The 25,101-nt window shown below is 41.3% G+C and overlaps 3 protein-coding genes across 5 annotated transcripts in view; 2 read left to right on the forward strand and 1 right to left on the reverse strand.

Annotated features, from left to right (window-relative positions):
* The first annotated feature begins 1,080 nt into the window (after positions 1-1,080).
* rbfox2 (RNA binding fox-1 homolog 2) lies at positions 1,081-15,615 on the forward strand. Its single transcript, XM_016254344.1, has 10 exons — positions 1,081-1,157; positions 1,435-1,488; positions 2,086-2,178; positions 7,588-7,675; positions 7,771-7,827; positions 10,840-10,996; positions 11,487-11,529; positions 13,994-14,076; positions 15,295-15,391; positions 15,466-15,615. Exons 1-10 carry the CDS (start codon positions 1,149-1,151, stop codon positions 15,508-15,510), a joined length of 726 nt encoding a protein of 241 aa, XP_016109830.1. The 5' UTR covers positions 1,081-1,148; the 3' UTR covers positions 15,511-15,615.
* A 3,053-nt stretch (positions 15,616-18,668) lies between these two features.
* Positions 18,669-20,659, reverse strand: LOC107568399 (retinal cone rhodopsin-sensitive cGMP 3',5'-cyclic phosphodiesterase subunit gamma-like). Of its 3 annotated transcripts, none has more exons than XM_016254372.1 (3): positions 20,601-20,659; positions 19,148-19,301; positions 18,669-19,051 (listed from the first exon to the last, which is right to left on the reverse strand). In XM_016254372.1, exons 2-3 carry the CDS (start codon positions 19,287-19,289, stop codon positions 18,975-18,977), a joined length of 219 nt encoding a protein of 72 aa, XP_016109858.1. In that variant the 5' UTR covers positions 19,290-19,301; positions 20,601-20,659; the 3' UTR covers positions 18,669-18,974. The 3 variants fall into 3 exon arrangements, with proteins under 3 accessions (XP_016109858.1, XP_016109857.1, XP_016109859.1); XM_016254371.1 differs by lacking the exon at positions 20,601-20,659 and adding an exon at positions 20,008-20,084; XM_016254373.1 differs by lacking the exon at positions 20,601-20,659 and adding an exon at positions 19,922-20,001.
* A 2,343-nt stretch (positions 20,660-23,002) lies between these two features.
* LOC107568382 (endoplasmic reticulum resident protein 27-like) overlaps positions 23,003-25,101 on the forward strand; it is an 8,495-nt gene continuing 6,396 nt past the window's right edge. Inside the window, exons 1-4 of the mRNA XM_016254338.1 lie at positions 23,003-23,318; positions 23,570-23,658; positions 24,143-24,280; positions 24,496-24,612. Of these exons, the coding sequence (XP_016109824.1) occupies positions 23,192-23,318; positions 23,570-23,658; positions 24,143-24,280; positions 24,496-24,612 (471 nt within the window). The 5' untranslated portion in view covers positions 23,003-23,191. The remainder of the gene's footprint in view (positions 23,319-23,569; positions 23,659-24,142; positions 24,281-24,495; positions 24,613-25,101) is intronic.

The following is a 25,101-nucleotide window of genomic DNA, read 5'->3' on the forward strand; positions in this document are numbered from 1 at the left end:
TCGTCGCGTATGGGGAGAAGGTCTGGGGGTGGATTTGTTTTCTCTCTCTCTCTCTCTCTCTCTCTCTCTCTCTCTCTCTCTCTCTCTCTCTCTCTCTCTCTCTCTCATAGAAACGCGGGGTGAGTCTCTTCAGTTTTCTCTGCAGAGATGTGACGCACATTTCTCAGATGATTGGTTCTCATAATGGCACTGTAAAAAAAAAAATTGGAGAAAACTATTTACTTTATGCCAAATGGAATTTATTTTTTTTTCTTGTGAAATATAATTTCTGCAGTGTTTTTGTTGGATTTACTCTAAGCACATTCATCAGTCACTGCAGCGTCATCAGGATCATGTTTTGTAGCCGATGTGGGATCTGTGATCAGAAACTCTTAGCTAGCTTCATCTGCGTGTCGTCTGCTGTGCTAGCTTATGTGTCGCAGGCTCGTACGCTAAATTATGCAAGAGGACCTCATTAATATTGAACGGTTGCCTGAATCTGCTTGTCACCAGAAAGAGAGAAATGTAATATCTCTGGCTTTTAGTGGCGTCATCTGTGAGAGGAATGCATTAGCGGCGGCGGCCCTCTCTCTCTCTCTCTCCATTCCAGTTGATTTCACTTTTCCTCTGTTCTCGCTCTCATGGCAGTCGCTCTTTTAAAGGTGACATGTCATGAAAATCAGATTTTCCAGGTTTTAAGTGCTATAATCAGGTCCCCGGTGCATCTACCAACCAAGGAAATGTGAAAGAGATGAACCCAGTAATTTTGTTTTGGGAAGCCTTTTTCTGCAAGCGTCTGAGAAAACGAGCGCGTCTGATTTCGCTCCCTTGGTGACGTGGCAAAGGGATCTTGTTATAATATTACCGCCCCTTAATCTATAAGTTTCCACCCACGGCGCCGTTATTGGTGAAAGTTTGAGCAAAACAAGCTAACTGTTCTGTGTTTGGCAGCAGAGACGAGCACAGAACACTGTTTAGAGTCCCAGCCTCAGAGACAACAGAGCAGTGCATTTATTGATGTATTTACAGACAGCTCTACTCAGGCAGAAGATCAGTGTGTTTCTGCCGGCGGTTCGGGTAGCAGCGAGTCCTCCGAGGCCAAAGGAACCCCAAAACGCCTCCACGTCTCTAACATCCCCTTCCGCTTCAGAGACCCAGACCTGCGGCAGATGTTTGGGGTACTGCAGGCTTTATAGGCTTCAGGGTTTATTCCTCAGATGATTTTAGAAAGACATGATGACAAACTGTGGCGTGTTTAAGGGCCAGTTCTGCCCCCTGGTGCCCGAGATTGTAACCACACGTTAAAGTTGTAAATGCAGCTCTTCTTTTATAATGACCCGTTTGTAGGCATTAAGCAAACAGCTGTGGGTTTGTTTATGTTGAGCATTCTCTCTCTCTGCGTGTGTGTGTGTGTGTGTGTGTGTGTGTGTGTGTGTGTGTGTGTTTGTTTTTTAGCAATTTGGAAAGATTCTGGATGTAGAGATCATTTTCAATGAGAGGGGCTCAAAGGTAAGAAATAGGATTTTAAAATCATGCATTTGAATATGATCTGATTAGATGTTATTATTAATATGTATTTTTTAAAGCCCATTAATGCCCATCTATTATCATTATTTATGCTAAGTTGAATCAAAATATTTATTTCTAAAGCTACTTTTTGTAAGGACTATTCAATGCTTTACTCGTCTTACACAATGTTTTTAAATGATCTTTTAGGGGGTATATTCTCAGCTAAAATTAATGTGATTAATCAGATCTATAATTAGATTAATTAGCATCTAGTGGATACATCATGGTGTTGCAGATGATTCTGAATATGAACGGGCCTCCTCAAATTAATAATTTGACAAGTATTTAAGCAAGAATCCTAGTAGTATCCCTGGGACATGTTTTGTCTTTAAAATACAACCTTGTAAATTGGATGAGAATTTATTTGCAACAAGTAATGACTCCAGCGTAAAGATGAAAGTCTCACGGACGTGTCTGTCATCAGCTTTTTGCTAAACCTCTCCTTTCTGGGAGCATTTTGGGGTGAATTGTTCCTTTAAGCTGGGTGAGTTTCGGAGGTCCGACGCTTCTTGTGTGTTCCTCTCTGTCGTGGTCCAGGGCTTTGGTTTTGTGACGTTCGAGGGCAGTGCAGATGCAGAGAAAGCGCGAGCACGTCTCCACGGGACCATCGTGGAGGGACGGAAGATCGAGGTGAGTCTGTCTTTCTCCTTCTGATGTTCCCATTTCACTCCTTTACTGACCAAACATGTCCTGGAACTGCTTAAGATGCTCAGCTGTGTGTGTTGCATTATGGGAAGTGTGTGTGTGTGTGTGTGTGTGTGTGTGTGAGCTTAGCAATGCATGGTTGCATCTCTACTGCAGTCCACTTTAGATTCTGTGAGGTTTTTCTCTGTTTCTCGGCTGTTTTTTGGATTGGTTGTTGTCTGGCTGAGTGTCGGTTATTAACAGCATGCGGTTATTTTCCCTTTTTTAAGTTCATGATCTGATTTGTACTGAGCATGCTCACAGTTAGCCAATCACATGCGTGCGTTTGATGCTGTTTCTGTTTCTTCTGGTTTGAATGGCTTTTTTGTTCATGAAACATTTGCTTGGATTCTTCCGATACAAGAGGACTGACGATTCTGAATGCTTTTCACAACTTTGGTGTTGTACCTTTATTATGGAATTCGTGTGCATACTGTGAGAAAACAGCTCACTTTCAGATGCTTGTGTACTCGTTGTTTTTAGTGCATTTGTAGATTGCTCTTTGAATTTTGGAGATGAGAAGAAGCTTGTTGCTTGCTGTGTGAGTGTGTGTGTATATAAGTGTGTGTGTGTGTGTGCTGCATGGAGCCACGTGTGTTTCCCCTCGTGAGACCCAGTGTGTTGCAGTGCTGGTTTCTGGGTGTTTTTATAGTTCTTGAACTCCTGCATGACCTCTTGAGACGCTGCCTGTGTTTGTCTCATAGACGGGGGGATAAGGTTTTTTAGTTTTTTTGCTCACGTCAGGCTGTAATCCCAAGTGAAGTCATTTTTATTTCTAAATTAATCAGGACGTTTGTTTTAGGACTAAGTGTGTAGATCAGGGGTGTCAAACTCATTTTAGGTCAAAGGCTAAATTGCATGAAGTCGTGTGTGCCGAATGTTTTCTGTTGTCTGTGTAACTGACCGCTCGTGTTAGTAACGCTGCGCTCGCTCGCTCTCTCTGCCGTCTCTATTAGTGTGATTATAAAAGAATACAGTCATTCACATCCAGCTCATTTTGACAGGTAAGTATCTGTTTATTATGGGATAATTTACAGTTAGCTGGCCATTATCATAAAAGCCACTTCAGTGCAAGACAGTGCTGTCAGGCTTTATTCTGCCACGGCGACTGGCTGACTGTACATTATCACTCACTTAACCAAATAAAACGCATTCATTCCACTCAAGCTCCTTTTTAATGTAAACAGAAAACATTTGTACATTTTATCATTTTTGTCTTGTATTAATATTAAATATAGTTTTTTGTTAATTGCATGCCACTTATTTGTTCTCATCATAAAGATAGCCATGCTTCTGACGGCATTAAAAATAAAATAAAATGGATAGCATGCATGCAAAAGTGCTAATTATTCTCCTCAATTTTGATTAGCATTTTCCATTAAATTTGTTTTTGAAATCATAAGAGTCATTTATCACTTTTTACCCGTGATATTTTTCATTTGTCTTCCAGATTCAATTTCAAACACATTTTAATAGCTACATGCAATTACTTGCACGACACGACGACTCACACAAGCGTTCCTACGTTCTGCTTAATTAGCACAAAAGGTTTTTTTTACCCATAAATCCCCTGTGTCTGATGGAGTTTGGCACCCCTGGTGTAGATGCATGACGCCTGCACCGTTGCTCTGTAGCGCCCCCCGGTGTCCGTGGCTGTTTGTGCATGGCAGCGCAGCGGCGAAGCTTCGTTTGGGTTTGCATGAGTCTGATCGCTTCAGACCATCAGATTCATCAGAAACCGGGTTTAATCTGGGCAGCAGCAGCAGCACTTTATAACCCAATCAGTTTCATTTAGATTCATTTGTTTGCTTTTTGAATGCCATTGTTTTCACTGTCAGATTCCTTTGATTTGAATAATTTGAAGAGACGTTGAATTATCTGCCATGATATTATTGTTGTATGTAATGACACCCTAATGTTTGTTTGTGTTTTCTGGAGAGCAGATCTGTGGAGAGAGCGATGCGCAGTCATCAAGCTCTTCACTCGTGTCTCTCTCTCTCTCTCTCTCTCTCTCTCTCTGGCCAGTCTGTCTGTCCAGCTCTGCACTCTCACTGTGTTTCCTGTCTGTTGCATCACTTCCTGTCCCTGTGTCTATTTTGATTTTGCCTCTGATGTCACTGTCCAGGCCCCTCCCCCGAGTGATGTCATTAGCTCGGCATGTTAGCCTCACTAACTGCTCTCTTAGACATGATTCCACTCGCTTCTATTTTGGCCCGTAGCTCCAGCTTTGACTCAGTCGCAGACTCGCTCTGTGCTGCATTTTCATTGTGTGTGTGTGTGTGTGTGTGTGTGTGTGTGTGTGTGTTTGAGTTCCTCTAATCATTCGTCCCTTTCTCCTCCTCCTCTGTGACACAGATGAATGCGGCTGCTCTTTAGCGCTCCTACAGACAGATTTGATCACCTGAAGATTTGTCTTGCTGTTGTTGTGTGAATGTCCCCTCTCTGACTTTGAGTTCCTCACCGGATGTTGCTTTGTTTTCCTCTCCTTCTCCTCTCTCTCTCCTCTCCTCCTCCTCTCCTGTTCGCGGCTAGCGCCGGCGCATCTCTCCCTGAGAATTATAGTTTCTGAGGACCACAGATTCTGACAGAAATGATATTCCCTCCCCAGCGCTCGCCATCGCTCCTCCTTTCTCCATCGCTCTCATGATCATTAACACTTTCCCACGCGCTGACCGTCACACTAAACCCTCCATCTCTCCGTTTCTCTCTCCTGTGGTTCTGATGAGCTCTCGTTACGGCTGGGCGTTATGACCAGAGTCTCGCATCACGCTAACCGCATGTATTCTTCATAATATGGACTCATTTGTCCCGGAAATCCAGTGAGGTAATGGTGTGTATTTTAATAAGCATGTGCCAGTGGCTTTTTTCATAAAGCTGTGAATTCTGAAAAATCTCTTTTCATTTGGAAGTCGATGGACGCAAACCAAAAGATCAGCTCTTTTAACAGATGAATGAAGCAGAAATAGCTTCACGTGATGTAATCAGACCGGAGCCGGTTACAGCGAATCCTAAGTCACAGCTTACACACTACTAAATATTTGTGTTGCACCCTTAAACTTGGCTGAAATATAATGCTACTAAACTAAAACTAACACTCTACAGTAGCATCTGGCAAGTAATAACGATTGGAATAAAACAGCAGATTGAATTGCATCAATAACAGAAAAATAATGTCATTATAGTTGCATTTAACAGACTAGAGCTGGAGGATAATATGTGTCTCTGCAGCACAAAAGCAGTGTTAAGATGCTGGGGGATATTTGTAGCAGTAGCCAACAATACATTGTATTATTGATTTCTCTTTTATGCCAAAAATCATTAGAATATTAAGTAAAGATCATGTTCCATGAAGATATTTAGTAAATCTCCTACCGTAAATATATCAAAACTTAATGTTTGATTAGTAATATGCATTGCTAAGAACTTCATTTGAACAACTTTAAAGATGATTTTCTCAATATTTAGATTTTTTTGCACCCTCAGATTCCAGATTTTCAAATATTGTCCTATCCTAACAAACCATACATCAATGGAAAGATTATTTATTCAGCTTTCAGATGATGCATAAATCTAAATTTCAAGAAATTGACCCAAATGACTGGTTTTGTGCTCCAGGGTCACATATAGTTTACAATATCAACTTGTCATCAGCTGGAGCGCCAGCTACGATCTGAACATCAGCGTCTGATCTCACTGATGCTCTGGAGTCTGAACGGGAGCAAATCCTGCATCCGTGTTCAACATCTAGTGGAAGATCTTCCCAGAAGAGTGAAGCTGTTGTAGCAGCCGGGGAGAGAGTTAAATGTTGGACCTCAGTGAGGCCAGACGCTGAGGAACGGGGTCCAGTTCATCTCGGAGGGGTCCGGGTTTTGTGCAGATCAGCCAAGATCTTCGAGAAGCTGCTGAACAAAGCACACAGTGCTCTAGAATGGGATTGTGTGGTTGCAATTAAGTCATCCTAGAAATCATTGGAACAATCTGGTTTATTAGCAGGAGCTCATATTGTGTTTATTGATGCTGCTTGGAAACTTTAATTAACTCCACATGTTAACCTTGTCCAGTTTAAGTCTCTAGTTAAAGTACGCTCTAGCGATTGGCACACGGTCATGGCGCCCGGTCCTAACACGCATCTTCCATTTCATTTGTGATTGTTTTAATCACTCCATCATCATCATCATCATCATCATGCTTCCTCCAGTTCAGGCCCAGATATCTGCTGATTATTGCACAGCCTATGAGCCAAAAACGCCCCTGAATACACACACGCACATCGAAATTGTTCCTCAGACGATATTTCTGCCCTTATATTCATGTGAGGATGAGCGACTCCAGCTTGTTTTGGACTGTGTGTGTGTGTGTGTGTGTGTGTGTGTGTGAGAGAGAGAGAGACGGTGTTTGCATATTGGTCTTCAGCGTGTGAGAGAACCGTTCTGATGCCTGCCGGTGTTTTCCGTCTTCATGATTTCATTTATTGTGACATGTAGCATATGCATCTCTCTCTCTCTCTCTCTCTCTCTCTCTCTCACCCATAAACTCCGTCACTCCTCACAAGGTCTGACAACAACCAATCACAGGCTTCCTTTCATTTGACGCACTTTGGTGTACTTGTTCATGACAAACTGGATGGCTTTTTGAGTTTGACGTTTCTGATTGGGTGGATTTTTCTCTCTATGTCTCTCTTTCTGTCTGACTCTCTTTTCTTCTCCAGTTTTTGTGGTTTCATTGAATGTCGACTGGCTCTTTTTTTTCTTTCCTGCATCCCTCTGTTTCTGAACACCCCCCCCCCCTCCTCTTTCTCGGTATGATGTGTTTTTTTCACGAGGGGGCGGGATTAGGCTGCAGAGTATTTGGATTGGTCCATAGGCTGCATCTGATGCTTGCTGATTGGCTGATATTCTCATTTCTGGTTAATGAACTGTAATTGGCTGAATGTGATTTTGCTAAGAGCCGTGCACAGTGTATTGATTTCGTCATGTGTGATCTCTGTTTCTCTCTATTTATCTCTCTCCTTCATTTTTAGCAATGGAATGCCCTGTTTTTCGTTTGCTTTTACGCATTGATTTCTGGGTTTTTGTGTTGAATGTTTGAAAATCAGTGGGAGTTTTTTATAATGCATGAAGCAATATAAGGGAATATCAATGAGTCCACAATTTCTGCTGTAGCCGTAAATATACTTAATTTTAATATATCTTAATTTTGAGATTTGTGAACTTCAGCACATGTTAATGACGTAATTCTCAGCGACTGAATGATGTTTACTGCAGGTGTTTGGATAAGAACAGCTCTAGATTGAATGCACCAGTGCTTTGTTTTCTGCGTCTCTGATCAGATGCTCGTTCTCTCTCTGATGAACAGGTCAACAACGCTACGGCTCGAGTGATGACCAATAAGAAGATGGCTAGCCCGTATACTAACGGAGAAGGTCTCAGCACGCTGCCCTACGGTAAAACCAGCTCGCCACAGTTTTCAGGTTTTGTTCAGTTGTTAGCGACGAGGCCAGGTGGTTAATCTGAGGCTCTTCTCTCTGTTCGGCTTCAGCGGGGTGGAAGTTGAGTCCTATGATGAGCGCGATGTACGCACCGGAGCTCTACGCAGGTGAGACGCAAACGGATTTTCCACTTTCCTGTTAGAGTGCATCATTGCTCTGTGATGGGGAATGTTCTGAGATGATGTGCAGCGTAAACAACATTTTAAAGCCCGTTCACACCAATAATGACAACTATAACGAAACTTTATATGCGTCCGCACCAGTCAATGGTACGTCTGTTTCTTCTAAATCTGCGTGCTGCAATTCAAAGTAACGAGAGACATGTAAACACCAAAGCACAAGAGACAAGAGGCGCCCTACGGCAAAACCAGCTCGCCACAGTTTTCAGGTTTTGTTCAGTTGTTAGCGACGAGGCCAGGTGGTTAATCTGAGGCTCTTCTCTCTGTTCGGCTTCAGCGGGGTGGAAGTTGAGTCCTATGATGAGCGCGATGTACGCACCGGAGCTCTACGCAGGTGAGACGCTGAACACGAACGCTGTGCAAACAGATTGTTCGCCTTCCTGTTGAAGTGCATCATTACTCTTGTGTTGGTGAAACATTTTGAGATGACATGTAGCGTAAACAACACTGTAAAGGCCTGTTCACACTGTAACGATGACTTTATTTGCGTCCCGCCAGCAGTAAGTCTGTTTATTCTAAGCTTGCGTGCTGCAGTGTCAGAGTAGCCAAAGGAAAAACAGAGGCTCTTCGTCACGGAGAATTCGTTAAAAACTCGATAAACTTTAGTTTTTTTTTAGTCATTATCAGTTTGTTTTTGCTGTTCTTGTTGAATTTTCACGGCTTTCACCGGCAGATGTCCTCAGTATGCTTCATTTCAAACGCAGCTAACCAGTCAATCTAGACTAACTAATCTAACCGTGAATTTAGCTAATGTAGTGGAATTAAAATAACACACACTTATTTTCACTGCAAAGTAAGGGTGGTCGATATGGCAAAAAAATAAATAAAATCTAGATTTTTTTTTTTTTTAAGAACGTTTGACCGATTTTTTTAACAAGTCAACTTGAAAATTTAACTACAACATGATTCAAGTAACTTTTTTCGTTATTAACCCTCTAGTTAAAAAATTCCATTTTAAGTGCGCCACACATGAAGTTGTCAACATGATGTAAATGTTAAACAAAGCACTTGTTAACGTTAAATATCTTTGCAAAAAAGATGCATGAACTACAACTACATCTTGTACAAACTTGTCTTATGTATATTATATGTTCAGAAATAATACAAGGAAAATGCTTTAAAAAAAAATCAAGGTAATTATAAAGCGGATAGTTCCGGTGCTTGGCTCTGATTGGCTGAGCCGCGTTCGAAGCTGTTGTAAATGACGCTACAAAGTAACACACACCTTTGTTTACGTTTGTGTGTTGCTCGGCAACCACTTTGTAGCAACCACAACTGTTTCTGAGGAGCTACATTGTTTGGTGGAAGAATACTGTGTTTATTAATATCATTACACTTTATTTGCTCCGTTTTATTTTGTGAAACCTTACTATAACCGTTTTATAAAAGCAGTAACCCCCGTGAAGCTGTGGTTTACAGTGAATTTATAACAGCTAGAGGGGTTTTAGACTCCGCTTCGCATCGTACCTAACAACGCCTCTTAGCTATGAGCAGTTATAAATGCACTGTAAACCACGGCTTCACGGGGATTATTGCTCTAATGACTGAAGGTATAACACCAGTAGACTATTATTAGCTATAAATGCTCTATAAAAACAACAGCAGCTTTGTCTGTCACCATGATTCAAACATGAAATATCAGACATACACTAGTAGTTCTTTACAAGTTTTCATTCGATTGCGCTGCTTTTCCGTTGTCTTTTCTATGTCGCGTCTCTTGCATGAAACGGCTTTCTAAAAACACACCGCTCAAGTTAAAAGAAGTTCAACTCCCATCTTCTTGAATTTTCTCCTATTCCACTGACCGCGCCGCATTTTCTTCAACACAGAAGCACATTCAAAAAATGATGGATTGGCCATTAGCACTATAAACACATGATGTCTGTTTCATTCATACTGCACACCAGAGGGCGCCCTCGCACATAAATCCACACGTCCAGTCACAGAAGTAGCAGAACTCATGACTCTCCAGGAAATCCCTTATATGGACAAAGACATGCTATTATAGCTTTAACTGAGTAAACGGAACATATAAACGTTTTGAATGATAAAACAAAAGACAATAAACACTCGACTGCAACAATATAGTTTATCAGTGTTATTCAAGCCATCTCCGGTATTTACATAATTAAGTATATTTATAATCCATTGCTAATCGATGTATTCTTTGTAAAGTAGCGTATGGAACATATTTTCTGCCTCGTTCTGTGACGAGAAGCCTCATCAGATCACAGAAGGAAGCATGTGACTGGTGTTGTGGAGTAAGAAGGTTATAATGTTCTCTTTTGTTGGACAACAGGTTTAGAAATGTGAAGTTTAGCTTTAGGCATTTTAATGTAAGCGTGTTTAGCTTAGTTAACGGAAGGCATCGGAGCAAGTGTAGTTACTGCCTTCACGCGCTCCTCGATGCTCTCGTTTCCCGAGCTCTGCTTGTGTGTCGGAATGTGGAAACAACATGGACACTCTCGTTGCTACAAAGATGTGTTGGATCTGTATTATTAGAGCTTTCCCACTTGAGTTCACGTGCGTTTTCTCAGTCGGGAAATTATTTTTCACGTGTGGTGTCGGTGATGATGCTTCTTACGTCCGTTTCGGAGAACCAGAGGACACATTTCAATCGAGCACTCGGGCATGGCACCGAAATCTGCATTCTGATTCGGTTCTAGTACATACCGGTTACATAGGTACCGGTGCCATATTCGTACCGGGTTTCGGTACCCAACCCTATGCGTGAGAAATTCTAATGAATCCTTTTTAGCGGTCAGTGATTTATTTTCATCGTTCTGAAATTAATCCCAATGATATCCTTCCTCTGTATCGTAATAGATGTCCACTATTCTCTTAAGTCCAGAACAGTTTTTAGAACTTCATCATTCTTGGTGTGAACGGGCCTTAATGCGTGAGAGTGTGATTCAGGAACGATCATGTCACTGGCTGTAGTTCCAGGGTTTCCTTATCCCTCCACCGCCGCCGCAGCAGCCGCCGCATCCACAGCTGCGACCTTCAGAGGAGCGCATCACCTGCGGGGTCGCGGGCGTCCCGTCTACGGAGCGGTGCGCGCCGCGGTTCCTCAGCCCGCCATACAGGCCTACCCGGGGTAACCCAACTGTGCTGGCTTACATTCATACATACATGCACGCATGTGCACACAGAAGCAGCAAATCTGATTTCTCTCTAGTTTTCTGCATGCTGCATGACCTTCTGCTCACAAAAGGAGATCAGCTGATGTAAATATGCAATCAGTCACTCGAATGACACAAAAAATGCCATTTTCTCTGACGTGTGACCCGTTTAATGGGAAATGTAGTGTAACTTTATAACTGTTCAAGTGTGTTGTGATTCTGAACGGGATCAAAGTGGCATTTTTTTTTCTGTTTTATGACCAAGTGCACTGCATGTGTGTGAATTAATGTTTTCACCTTCTCTTTTTCGTGGTCTTCGTCTTCTTTTGTTTTGTTCCTTCCTTCGATCACCACATGGTGGCGCCCTGACCATTTTTTTTTTTCCCCCCAATCTTATGTTCCTTGCTCTTCCATCTTTCTTTCTTTCTTTTCTTTTTGCTGTCATTTTGTTTTTCTGTCTCTCAGTGTGGTGTACCAGGATGGGTTTTATGGAGCTACAGAACTGTATGTAAGTATGACACTTCCTGTGTCTTGGTTTTACTTCCTCTCTCTTTCCTTCTCTCTTTCCGAGTGCTTGAAAACTGGAAAACTGTAGCCATGCAGAGCCGTTTCGTTCTGAAGAAGACATGCTTTAAAATCACTGCGCAGACACGAATCCTGTTCATTATGTTTGTGTGATGCAATAGAATCGGACGAATCACTTGATTTGTTTCTCATCAACAGATTCGGACGGCTCTGTGTGCGCGAGTGTGTGTGTGTGTGTGTGTGTCCAGGTTGACGATAGCTCTTTCTGTTTTCTCTGTAGAATAGTGTTTCAGGACACTCTGGTTAGTAGCAGAATGCCTCAGGTAGGCTCACAGACGGATAGTGTGCATCTCTCCTTCTGATTAATACATGTGTTTGATATTGATCGTGTGAGATTGCTGTCTCTGTTTCCCTACTAACTCACAGTAATCTGACAGGAGTGAGGGCTGGAAGGGGGAGAAAGAAAGAAATTCTGCTTGAACTCTGCACATTTCCTTTCTAAACGATTCGGAGCGCATGATAAATTTGGCAGCGGCATCAAACGTCCCAGCAGCGACTCGTACTCGGGAAAATACCCAAAAACAGCGTTAGCAGGGCTGAGCGGAACGATCACAAACCCGTCTGACAGTAGCAGTAATTCTACTGATTTTTCTTTTTTTTCCTATAGTGTTTTCTTCCGGGGAATTCAATATAAAACGGTATATATGATCGTGTGGCAGGTGCTTCATCTTTTTTCTTTCAGTGAACCACAAGATCAAAACTGTCAGACTAATATGTGACCCTGCAGCACAAAAGCAGTGTTGAGTCGCTGGGGGATATTTGTAGCAATAGCCAACAATACTTTTGTATGGGTCAACATTATTGATTTTTCTTTTATGCCAAAAATCATTAGGATATTAAGTAAAGATCATGTTCCATGAAGATATTTTGTAAATGTCCTACCGTAAATATATCAAAACTTAATGTTTGATTAGTAATATGCATTGCTAAGAACTTCATTTGAACAACTTTAAAGATGATTTTCTCAATATTTAGATTTTTTTGCACCCTCAGATTCCAGATTTTCAAATAGTTGCATCTCAGCCAAATATTGTCCTGTCATAACTTATTTATTCAGCTTTCAGATGATGCATAAATCTCAATTTCGAAAAATTGACCCCTATGACTGGTTTTGTGCTCCAGGGTCACACATTATAAAACAGGTTTTGATTGGATGAGCCACCGAACACCTGTAGAATCTTGAGTGAATGTTAGTTTGTGCCGTTGCTCGTGAAACGTTTCTGAAGGAGTTTTTTCCTTTTCTTCTTGACTTGCTCGTTACTTTTGCTGTACTCCATGTTTCTTGAACTGTGTTAGCTTAAAAACCGTACAGCTCAATCTCGAGCGCCGCACCGCGCCGCCCAGCCCTCAGCGGTAGATTATTTACACTTCTGAGACTGTAAATAATTGTCTGGTGCTGTTTTCAAGCGAATGACTTCCTGCAGGTCTTTTGTTGTGCATCGCTGATATTCGAGACCATAGTTTTAAGGACTCTGGATGTTTTGGGTTTGTCAGACTGGATCTGATTCTGTCCCCTTCCCAGAGTCCCTGTCTCTCTCTCTGCAGCATGTTAACTCGATCTGTGTTGGCATGCAATCACACTTAATTCGCTAGTAGATCTCTCTCTCTCTCTCTCCCTCTCTCTCTCTCTCTCTGACTCTCTCTCTGACTCTCTCTCTGACTCTCTCTCACTCACTCACACTCTCTCTATCACACTCTCTCTTTCTCTGTCTCTCTCTCTCTCACACGCGCTCTCTCTCTCTCTCTCTCTCTCGCTCTCTCACACGCGCTCTCTCTCTCTCTCTCTCTCTCTCTGTCTTACCTCCCTCGGCGGCTGCACTCTCGCAGGAGTGTGAGGGATCATGGGAGATTTTCCTGATTGGCCGTAGGGTAGAATGCTGAGGAGAGAATGGCGTAAATGGCTTGTTATTGTATTGAGTTTGGGGTGCATGCTGTCTGTGTGGTTGTGTGGATGTTCTGCTAATCTCACTATCTGTCTGTCTGTCTGAATATGGCACCAGTAATCGGTTTGATCAGCCCTGGTTGTGTGTTTGGGGGTGACGATGACACTGACGCTAATGCACTCACGATCCCCATTTCTGCTTGTGTCTCCCTCTTTGACAAACAAACCATCGATTCTTAATCATTAGAGAAACCACTCCTCTTTTTCCATGATTGTGCATTGTTTGCCACTGAGGAAGACTCACAGTGCGTAACAGACTTACGTACGGTTCTCAGAATGCGGTTTATGTTTGACTGAACATCAGTGGCAGATTGCTTGTTAATGGACTTTAGGTTTGCTTTTCTTGAACGTTTTCATGTCCTTTTTTCCCCTGCTAACTCACCACTTCACCTGCCTCATTGCACCGGTGCTTATTTTAAGTGCATCTGTTGTTTTGTCTCTGTAGAGCGGCTATACCGCGTATCGCTACACCCAGCCGACGGCGGTAGCGAGTCCCACAGCAGCGGCGGCAGCGGCATACAGCGACAGGTAAGCAAGTTTTTTTTTATTAAAGTGGTTTACTGAACAAATTGCTCTTTCTTTAAATCAATTTAATTATAATTAAAATTCTTAGAGATAAAAAATCTACCTTATGCTTATGCCCCAAACTACATGGAGCCGTTTGGTACACATGCGTACCGAAGCTCTTTATTTAAAGAGAGAGCAATTTGTTCAGTAAACCACTTTACGAATACGTGTACCGTTACACCCCTATCATCTACTCAACCTCATGTCATTCCAAACCAATATGACTTTCATTCGTTTTCAAACACAAAGATTTTTTTTTTTTAAGCTGAGAGATTTCTGTTCCTCCAGTGCAAGTCTGTTCACCTAAAATTTTCCAGCTTGAAAACGTTCATAAAGAAAACGTAAACGTGCTCCATGTGACTCCAGTGGTTAAATCCCAATTTTATGAACCAATAAACAAAACACAAAAACAAAAAATAAGTATGTATTGACTAAATATCTTCACTTCGGCATGGATATCTGATGCGAGTCTAAAGTCAGCGATTCAAAATGAATTACTTTTGCATTGTTTCTGAAGTTTTGGATGTGTTTCAGCGGCGGGGAAGAAATCTCTCAGCTTTTATTAAAAATATCTTCTTTTGTTTTCCAAAGATGAAGGAAGGTCATATTGGAACGACATTAGGGTGAGAAGATGATGACACAATTTTCATTTTTGGGTGAACCATCTCTTCAAGGAACTAAATGATTAAAATGGAACAAATGAAATGAAAAACATAGAATAACAGTAAACGTATGTATTTGTATTCGCTCTCGTGTGTATGACTAATATGTCAAACTCACTCTTGTCTCGGCACATTCAGTTATAGATAAAGAGGATTCAGCGTATATTTTCAATATAAATCGGCAAAATTTGACAAAGTTGAGTAGTTTGCGTCACTGGATATTACTGTTGCCTGTTCGACATTTCTGTTGTCAAATAGTAAATGTTTAGTTGCATGTGACGTCACATCACGTTCTGCTTCTGTGAACCGTAAAGCCCCGCCTTCTTTGATTTGATTGGCCATCTCAATGGTTTTGACATTGACGAGCGTAACAATGTAACTTTTAAAATGTCGCACACGGAACATTAGATACAGGGGACGGACAGCCATTTCTGCGTATCTATGCTGCTTACGGCTCGGATTATGAGCTTTAGTCATGTGTTTCTCTCTGAGACGTGTGCATCTCTGTGTTTTGCAGCTACGGTCGCATGTACGCGGCAGATCCGTATGCGGCTGCGCTAGCGGCTTCTCCGGCGGCGGCGGCGGCGGCAGCAGCGTATGGAGTCGGCGCGATGGTAAGCTTCGCCTCCGTCTCTCCGTCACGCTCTCAGATCCTCAAACGCTTTCTAACCAAACCTCTCTCTCGCAGGCCACTCTCTACAGAGGAGGATACAACCGGTTCTCACCATATTAATACACTTCCAGATTCGCTGTCTCTCTGAAACTTCACCAACGGCTGCTGACCTCGGAGGGAAAAATCCAATCACACTCTTGGACAAAAACAAAAAAAACAAAAAAAGAAGCGAAGCACGTCTGTTACGAACGAACTTTGAATAAGGAATGCAACTATAAATCAATACATCGAAGAAGATGGATTTTTTCGTTGTTGTTTTTTTTTTTAAAGGAAACCTGACAACGTCGAACACTAAATGGTAACAGATCTCTGACCGAGAAGCGCGAATCATTTCTTCCTTTGGCTCGTCTCTCTGCACATATGCATGCAGTAACGGCTCTAGACTGCCTCTAGTGGCCATTGAACTACATGTGCACAGAGCGTCAGGACTGCAGTGAACACATTTACGTCACCCTTCACTGTTTCACACTACAATAATTATCAATACTCTTTAAGAAATATAGACATTCGTCTGGACCGCTCTTGTCTCTGTGTTAAGGATCATCTTGAAATTGTTGGATCCCATCAGCTCTGTAAGAGAGGACGATGCTATAATCCCAAATACAGCGGCGTGATGAGAGACTACCGTCGTGGTCTTCCTCTCTCTGGAAAGATCAAGGATGAAAGGCAACTCCAACAGCTGTCACAGATCACTGAAGTGTGACGCACACCAACGGGACGATGTGTCATAATAACCCGTCTTGCTGAAAGCTTTGTGTTCTTTAAACCGTACCTCCGTTCAGACCAATTTCAAGAGGCGTACCTTTAAAATTAAATAGTCATTATATGCAAGTAAACTAGAATAGACATGAAATTTTACCAAACATTATCATTATTATTATTGATTATTATCGTCATTAGTTTCTCATGGTTGTGTGTGTTGGCTTTGATGAAGGGCAGGAATCATACACAGAAATACGGCATAATGACTATAGCAAGTATTTAAATTATGCTAAGAAATATTTACAACTTTTTTCCTTCAGATTTTGGGATCGAAGAGCCCTTCTTGTGGAATATCGGCAAGCTCTTTTATTAGCATAGTTTTGTAAAATATGCAACTTTCAGCCCAAATCTCAGAAAAGTGGATCAAAAAAAAGTTTGTGGGTTTTTAAATGAGAAACGCATAGTATTGTTTGTCTTTCTTGCAGAGCGTGTCCTCTTTCCCTTCAGTATATTGCTATTTTGCTTTTTTTGAATTTTGGTTCCAAAGAAAAGTCAAGCACATTCTTGGTTTGTGTGTAAACGTATTTGTAATTCTATTATTTGGTTTATTTTTTTTTGTATGAATAGGTTTTTGATATTGTTTGAAGTGGCTCATTAATTATTTCAAGATAGCTGGACGTGGATTGTAGCGTCCTCCTCCTGCAATCCAAGACCGCTTTCCTTATCTGTGAAAACACACCTGCATTTCATCATTTGTTTGGTTTTGTTTCTGCAGGACATCACGCGTTTCAGTAGATTCTAGGTGTAACTGTATCCTGGTCCAGGACTGAAAACATTTAGCCATTTTAGAGTTTGGGAAGTAATTCCGCCTCCGCTTGTTTGAGAGGATGAGGGCCGTGTTTCATTGACACTAAGATACTGGCCTAAAGAAAAACTGACCACAGTCTGAACACTAACCCAGACAGCTTTACTTTATTAGTTTCATTTTGTTTAAATGGTACTTGCAGTCTATGCATACACATTCCACAGTATTATAAGAGATTAAAATGATCTCGGCTCCTAAATTCTGAACTTCTGGCTTTTAAAGATGCGGCAGATCTGCTGGTTTCTCTCCTTCTGTCCTTCGCTGGTTTCTCCCGCAGAGTTCTTTGCTCTGAGACGGGTTTCTCGCATGACGCTCGTCTTCTGATGATGGAGTGAGAAGGCTGAAATCCCTCCATTCTCGCACCTTATGAATATGATACCTGTTCCACATACTCTCCTTTGGTTTACAGTGTAACCGTGTTTTTGAGTTGAACTCTCTCTCTCTACATATTCTGATTCCATTTGTGATGTAATTTGTATCTAAATGTCCATATAAAATGTTTTTTTTTAAAACAACCACTCGATGGGTCTTTGATTTCAGTCGACTGCTTTAAAATTGTAGATGGACATGGGGAGAAATTCTCAAATAATTTTAGGTGAACATTGTGAAAGATTTCTTCTACCTAATGTATGGTCTTCATGAGATGCTCTTCTCGATGTAAAGTAATCTTATTTGACTGAAAGTGTAAATCTGTAATGTCAAATTGTAAATAATGGCATATTGCTGATGGTTAAATCTTAGTGTTTCTACATTTACGCGAGCTAAACTAATGGTTTATTACCTTCAGTATCTTCAGTATAACATCCTTCAGCCGTCGACTGTCCTCTTTTGCGTCGTGTGTGATGGAGAGAAGACTATCTTATATTTAGCTTTTCTTTTTTATCCAATATCCAGTTGTATTTCTTCCTTTCGAACTAATGAGCTCCAGCATCATTACGCTCGTGTTATTTAATCGAATTTTCATTTAAAACAAATGTTGTGAAGTGAAATTTTCTCTTTGAGCCGAGTTTCGCAGCAGTGCTACGTGACGTAGTGAGAAAAGATAATAAAACGGTGCACATCTCAGTTCCGTATAATCTACAATTTTAGAAAATGTTCATATAGGAGCTCCAGCAGATGTTTCTTATTAGTAGTAGCAGTATTATTAGTATTATATTACTTAACCGTTCTAAAAAGGACCCAGCAGTAAGTATGCTGGTAACTATATAAAGCCATTTAAAAATGTTCTTTGATATTTTTTTTGAGTGTATGAAGCGAAGACTTTGTATGAAATAGTCTTATAATGGTCCCAGTTTAAATAGAGAAAATTCTCATCACACAGATTTATGGGGAAATAAATATTTATTTTAGTGTTCTACTGCCAAATCGGTGGTTTTTAATTAACCATGATGAATTGATTCTGACACAAACACAATCATATTCACAGTTCAAAAAAGTCAAGTTGATTTGAATTGTATGAAGCGAAGACTTTGTATGAAATAGTCTTATAATGGTCCCAGTTTAAAGGTTTAAATAGAGAAAATTCTCATCACACAGATTTATGGGGAAATAAATATTTATTTTAGTGTTCTACTGCCAAATCGGTGGTTTTTAATTAACCATGATGAATTGATTCTGACACAAACACAATCATATTCACAGTTCAAAAAAGTCAAGTTGATTTGAACCGTTCTTTATTTTTCTACAACATTAGGAAAGCAAGACTGAATGATATTGTGGCTGTGAGATTGATTTCTCCTGCTAAGAGCTCCAGTGAAGAGCCAGACCTTGTGCTGAAAGAGTTACTGTCCTTATTTTCCCCAATCTATTAATCACATCCCATCTTCTTTGTGTGTTGGCCTGAGAGCGTCTGCTGCCGGTTCAGTCTTGGCGTGAACAGACGATTCTCTAAACTAGTGACACTCAATGCTGGCTGATGGATGATCTCGGGAAGAGAGCAGGAGGATGGATGAGGTGGCTACAAGATCCCATATTTGGCCAGATCACTAAGCTCCATGTCGCCGAAAGCTTCCCAGGGGCAGATCACCGTGATGTCTGTTTCCAAAAACCAGAGAAAGAAAGCCGTCGGGTTCATCGCTGCATATATACTGAAACGACCAATATCTGAAACTCTCGTTGCCTGTCACTTACCTGTGCCAAGACCTTCCATTCCAGGGATGTCGTCTCCGAAGCCTTTCTGTCCGGGTTTGGGAGCCTTGCTCCTGAAAGTGCGAGCGGTTCTCTGCTTGAACTTTGGGGGTCCTCTCTTCTCAACAGGTGCTGGGACGTCCATGTCTGCCACTTACTAAAACATAAAGGTTTCCTTTAAAAAGTGATTGTATTGAATCTGTGAATCTTCTCTCCGTTAGAGCTTTAAATGTTCCCTCATCTGATCTCGTTCTCACTCTTTACTCATGTCCTCGACACGTTTGCTGTTAATCTTCTCATTTTGGGATTTTGTTAATCCTAATCTGCCGGTTACACAATGAGTGAGTATATTTACCAGCATCTGTTTGCCTTGTGATATATACAGACAGTGTGAATAATAAGCTCTTTACATAACCTCTGTGAGGAAATGCCCAGCGCTCTAAATCACATTTAGCCTAGGCTACTTCTGCAATCTGGCAGAAATGTGCCAGAGCTTCGGTTTTTAGTCTGCTTTCGTCTAAATTGGTTTTCACTGCACTGTACAGTTCAGCTTCAGACAAAGCAATGCAGTCAGTCTGATCCTCAGTTTGAGGCTGTTGTAGAGAGATGTCTATAGGCAAGTCGTTCTGTTTATTTTCTATCTGCTCTTTATCAGTCCACTGAAAGTCTTATCTGTGTTGTTTTTGTGTTCCGTCTCTGGTGGTTTTCTCCTCTTCTCTCAGCTCTCAGGTGTTGTGTATTAACTAATAATAACACTGAAATACCGTAGCATGTTACCTGACTGTGTGTAATGGTAGTTTTCTCAGTATGTCGTTCTGTAGCTGGGTTTCTGGTTTCCGTCTCAGGTGAAGTGAATCTCTTACCTGTCTGCTGGAGTTTCTGGTTCTTCTTCTGTGTCTCGGTTTCAGCTGGTGTCCAGTGTGTCTGCCGGACGCTTTTATAGCGCGTATACAGACAGTGTGAATAATAAGCTCTTTACATAACCTCGGTGAGGAAATGCCCAGCGCTCTAAATCACATTTAGCCTAGGCTACTTCTGCAATCTGGCAGAAATGTGCCAGAGCTTCGGTTTTTAGTCTGCTTTCGTCTAAATTGGTTTTCACTGCACTGTACAGTTCAGCTTCAGACAAAGCAATGCAGTCAGTCTGATCCTCAGTTTGAGGCTGTTGTAGAGAGAGTCTTTATTTAATGTTTAACTGAATGTCTATAGGCAAGTCGTTCTGTTTATTTTCTATCTGCTCTTTATCAGTCCACTGAAAGTCTTATCTGTGTTGTTTTTGTGTTCCGTCTCTGGTGGTTTTCTCCTCTTCTCTCAGCTCTCAGGTGTTGTGTATTAACTAATAATAACACTGAAATACCGTAGCATGTTACCTGACTGTGTGTAATGGTAGTTTTCTCAGTATGTCGTTCTGTAGCTGGGTTTCTGGTTTCCGTCTCAGGTGAAGTGAATCTCTTACCTGTCTGCTGGAGTTTCTGGTTCTTCTTCTGTGTCTCGGTTTCAGCTGGTGTCCAGTGTGTCTGCCGGACGCTTTTATAGCGCTCATCTAATCTCCTGCTCCTCAAACACCTCCTCTCACAGAAACAGATAGAGGGACCTGGAGTATTTTAAGCTCTGTGTGTTGGTGAGGACACGTGTGTGGAAACAGTCATAGTGTAGCACGTACACATTTGTCATTACGATGCATCACACATGAGCTGTGCTGAAATATGATGAATGTATTCGCATGGCCATTTAGTTATATGCAATTTCATATTCTCAGCACATGCTGCATCGTGTGGTTTTATTTTTTTTATATATATTAAATGCATTAACAAAAAGTATAAGACCAATCAAATAAACAGTAAACAAATTTATCCTAAATCTAAAAATAGCTATTTTTGTTTGCATTTTGTGTTTGTCCAACTATACGTTTATAAGAATGTCATTCATTGCCTAACACATGGTTTTTGTCGACTAAACCAAGCTCAGACGTGGTGTGAGGTTGTGTTGAGATTATGAGTCGTTCCTGGTCTCAGATCAGTGTTTTCAGTCTTTTCTCTGACCTGTGTCTGCTGAGAGTGAAGATGATTCACTGTTCGCATCTGTTTTTAGCTTTGAGCAACTTAAAAACCCCAGCAGCTGATACTGTGAGAAAAACACACCTGATCGCCCTGATCCCACACATACGGTTAGAGATGAACTTTACTAATTCAAGAATAAGTAGCTCTAATCCACAATCCTGATTGGCTGTCCTGACGGTCATTTAGGTGATTGTATAATTACTGTCTGCCCGTTAACAAATACTGCAGTGTTCTCACATGTGTTTGTTCATTTGTTGCTGTCTTGTTTTGGCAGTGACACATGTTCAATCTCTCTGATGAGGTGCTCGTGGTCTTTCAGTGGGGTTTATGTGCAGATCAGGGATGCTAAAGCTAAGGAGAGATTGTCTTATGCTGCTTTCACATGCAATCAGAGATTTACATCCCACTTCTGAAGTCGTTGTCGCGTTCAAATGCTTTGAAAGAATCAGAATCAGAGACGTCAGGTTCATTCTTGCCTGTTTCTCTGGGAAATCTTATTAAAGCCAAAAGGTATTGAAGATATTTAGATAATATCTTCCAGATTTTGGTTAAAATGTAGTGTCTCATTTATTGTATTAGCTATCTAGAATCTGAAGTTTCAGTCAAATCAATGCTATTTTTGCTGTGTACAATAAATACTGCATGCATAGTTTATATAAATGTAAATATATGACTGCAACAACAGCAAAGTTGTAAGAAAAACCAAATAAATATTAACAGTCACGAGCGATATCTCTCATCCGCCATGTTTAAAGATTATTGTCCGTCCAACTTGGAAACATGGGTATCAAAATTGTCTCAGATTCCCAAAAATAGCCTAAATATAACCTGAGAGGCCATTAATGTCCAATTCCCGACTATGCAACTTGTATTTATGATTATTCTGATAGCATGTGAAGGCAGCATTGGATCTTTGTGCCAATAAAAGAAACTGAAGATGCTGCTGTAGCCTCTGGGTTAAATGTTGCATAACTATATGAAAGCAGTTCTTTGAGCAGAGCATTAGCTCTATTTTAAATCCTGAGTATTTGGATCCTGCAATGAGAAGAGACTCTTAATCTTAGTCCCGACATAAACCTGTTTAACTGGATCACACCAGTTTAACCAAATGAGCACAAACACCACCAGCGGCTCCCTGAGGTGACAATAAAAAGTATAATTTCACATCTTGAGCATGTTAATGAATGTTAGACCACAGACGTGATATCTGTAGAAGCATCACATCTGAGCAGATGCGGAGGTGAACACGTTCAAGTGTTCTTCTGCTGATTTCACGGCTGATAAGACTGAGCATTCATAGAGTTCATAGCCTGTTTCAGGAATTTACATCTGTTTTGGGGCGGCATAATAGTTACTTTGAGCACATTTGCACATTTTATTCCACAATAAATTGATGCACAACATTTAAAGTCCATGATCTGACCGTGAGACACATCATAAGCACTGAGTTAGTGATGCTCAAACTACATCACTGCCTGATCTCCTCTACTATATGCTGTACTAAATGCTGTCTTAATTTAAATGTAATTTAGAAACACAGATCAAACATGATTTCACCCAAAAACAGTGCATCTGCAGTCACTGGAGAGAAGCGGTGTCCTTGTCTCAAACCGTCATCAGGTGTGTTTCCACTGCGGATTCACCTGTAAGCATCTCTCTGTGTGCTCAGAGCACGAAATACACCCCTAACTTCACTCCCACGTGTCTTTGGTGTGTTATGATAATCCATAAAAAGAAGCAATTTATAATCTGAATAAAAGTATTTCTTAATATGACAAATGAAGCAGAGATCTTCTGATGTCCGGCTTTCTTGAGTCTCATTGCAAATCTCCTACTTGAAGGTATTTGACAGTAGTGTGTTTCTGCAGTGAGGTTCATGTTCAAACGTGTGTGTGTTGAGTGACACGTAATCTGTCAGTGTTTGTCCGGAGCGTGAGCCGCACACCTGTCCGATTCACACACGTCCACCAATCAGTGGTGACCCTCGATGTACAAGAACACAACCCATGGGCTTCTGCTCTCTTCTCACCGTCTGTCCAGGTCTAGTAGAGTCAGCATGATCTTTCTCACTGTGTTTTCTTTATTGACTGTGTGTGTGACCGCAGGCGATGAAGGTAAGGTGCCATACGACTTTAAACATCTTTAAATGTCAGGATTATTCTCTGTAGTCTTCAGAAATGCTATGGTTCTGGAGTTTTAAAAAAAAATTTGAGTGATTCATATAAATGTGCCTGATCACTCAATATTAGATCTCTCCGCCTATTTCACAGTCTGTCTGTCACTGCTGAAACATCTACTGTAATATCATGAGACGTTTTGGATTCATGCATCACTGTCAGGCCGATCTATTTGTGTTGATCTTCAGAGAGCGGATCCATCCTCAGACTGGAGAATGTTCCTGCGGCCGAAGCCTTCATCGACTCGGTAGAAGTGGCTGTAATCGGCTTCTTTGAGGTGAGTGTTTGTGTGTGTGTGTGTGTGTGTCTGAGTGAGTGAGTGAGAGTGTGAGTGTGAGTGAGTGAGTGAGTGAGAGTGTGAGTGTGAGTGAGTGTGTGTGTGTGTGGGCCGTGTCCTCTGGCCCAACTCTAGATGCGGAGGAGGAATGGAGCAGGAAGTGTGTGGCGTCTCTGGGATTGTGGGATTGGCACCTTCAGTGCTCCATAAACAGACATGGGTGCAGCCGACTGAATCTGAGCCGCAGCTCTCCGAATGATGCTACCGTGGATTGACGCTTATGTATGAACAGTGTTCATGTCTGTGATGAAGGTCTGCTGTCTTTCCCTCAGACTGAAGCTGCTCACGGATACGCTCCATAAACAGACATGGGTGCAGCCGACTGAATCTGAGCCGCAGCTCTCCGAATGATGCTACCGTGGATTGACGCTCATGTATGAACAGTGTTCATGTCTGTGATGAAGGTCTGCTGTCTTTCCCTCAGACTGAAGCTGCTCACGGATATAAAGAGTTTCTGGCTGCTGCTAAACAGATGGAGACACTTCCTGTTGCTCTGTGCAGTGAAAAGGAAGTTTGGGTCAAATATGGCATCGCCTCCGACACCATCTCCATCTTCAGGAAGGTAAAACACCTGCAACCTCAGCACACCTGAGTCTGAGATACATGTGCTGAATATAGCCCACCATCGTAATATGATGAATGAATGACATGTGTGTGCGTGTGTGTCTCTCATGTCTCTTATGTGCGTGCGTGCGTGCGTGCGTGCGTGTGTGTGTGTGTCTCTCATGTCTCTTATGTGCGTGCGTGCGTGCGTGCGTGTGTGTGTGTGTGTTACAGGCTGATCTTCATCAGGAACACCTGAAGCTCTCAGAGGCCAAGAAAATTGATGCTGATAGACTCGCACGCTTCATGATCATCAATAACATCCATTACGTCACAGAATATAATCAAGTGGTACTGAACATGCAAACTAGCAGCTTGCAATCTGATTCTATTTTGTTCTTTATTATATAATTAAAATAATTGTGCTATAACTAGTTCAATTAAGATTGGGCGATATTCTGTAGGGAAATGTATATCCTGATTATAAAAAAAAAAAAATATCCCTAAAAAAAAAGCTTTAAAATACATAAATTATAAAATACAGTAGAAATCTTTGGAATTATTCAGGGAATATTTTCAACAGTATTTTTTAGGTAAATGAACACAGTAAAAAATAATATTTGCAAGGCCTGACTTATGTTGTGAAAGATTACATATTTATCATTTATAGTTTTTTTCATTCCTTTAATTTTTATAATTGTGTATGATGTAATAACAACATTCTGCTATTGGAATTTCTGTGTAAATGCGTTTACGTCTCCTTCGTGCTGCACAGTCTGTGTAAATGTGTCTTTTGCTGTGTGTGTGTGTGTGTGTGTGTGTGTGTCTGAGTGTGTGTGT

The sequence above is a fragment of the Sinocyclocheilus grahami genome, unplaced genomic scaffold, assembly GCF_001515645.1.
Source record: "Sinocyclocheilus grahami isolate Dianchi unplaced genomic scaffold, SAMN03320097.WGS_v1.1 scaffold1239.1, whole genome shotgun sequence".
NCBI lineage: Eukaryota > Metazoa > Chordata > Actinopteri > Cypriniformes > Cyprinidae > Sinocyclocheilus > Sinocyclocheilus grahami.

Excerpts from the sequence above, each read along its gene's own strand:
- rbfox2 (XM_016254344.1), top strand. Across the intron at positions 11,530-13,993 it reads ATGGAGCTACAGAACTGTAT|AGCGGCTATACCGCGTATCG; the intron begins GTAAGTATGACA and ends TTGTCTCTGTAG. Across the intron at positions 14,077-15,294 it reads GCAGCGGCATACAGCGACAG|CTACGGTCGCATGTACGCGG; the intron begins GTAAGCAAGTTT and ends TGTGTTTTGCAG.
- LOC107568399 (XM_016254372.1), bottom strand. The coding sequence starts at position 19,289 with ATGGACGTCCCAGCACCTGTTGAGAAGAGAGGACCCCCAAAGTTCAAG. Across the intron at positions 19,052-19,147 it reads AATGGAAGGTCTTGGCACAG|ACATCACGGTGATCTGCCCC; the intron begins GTAAGTGACAGG and ends TTTTGGAAACAG.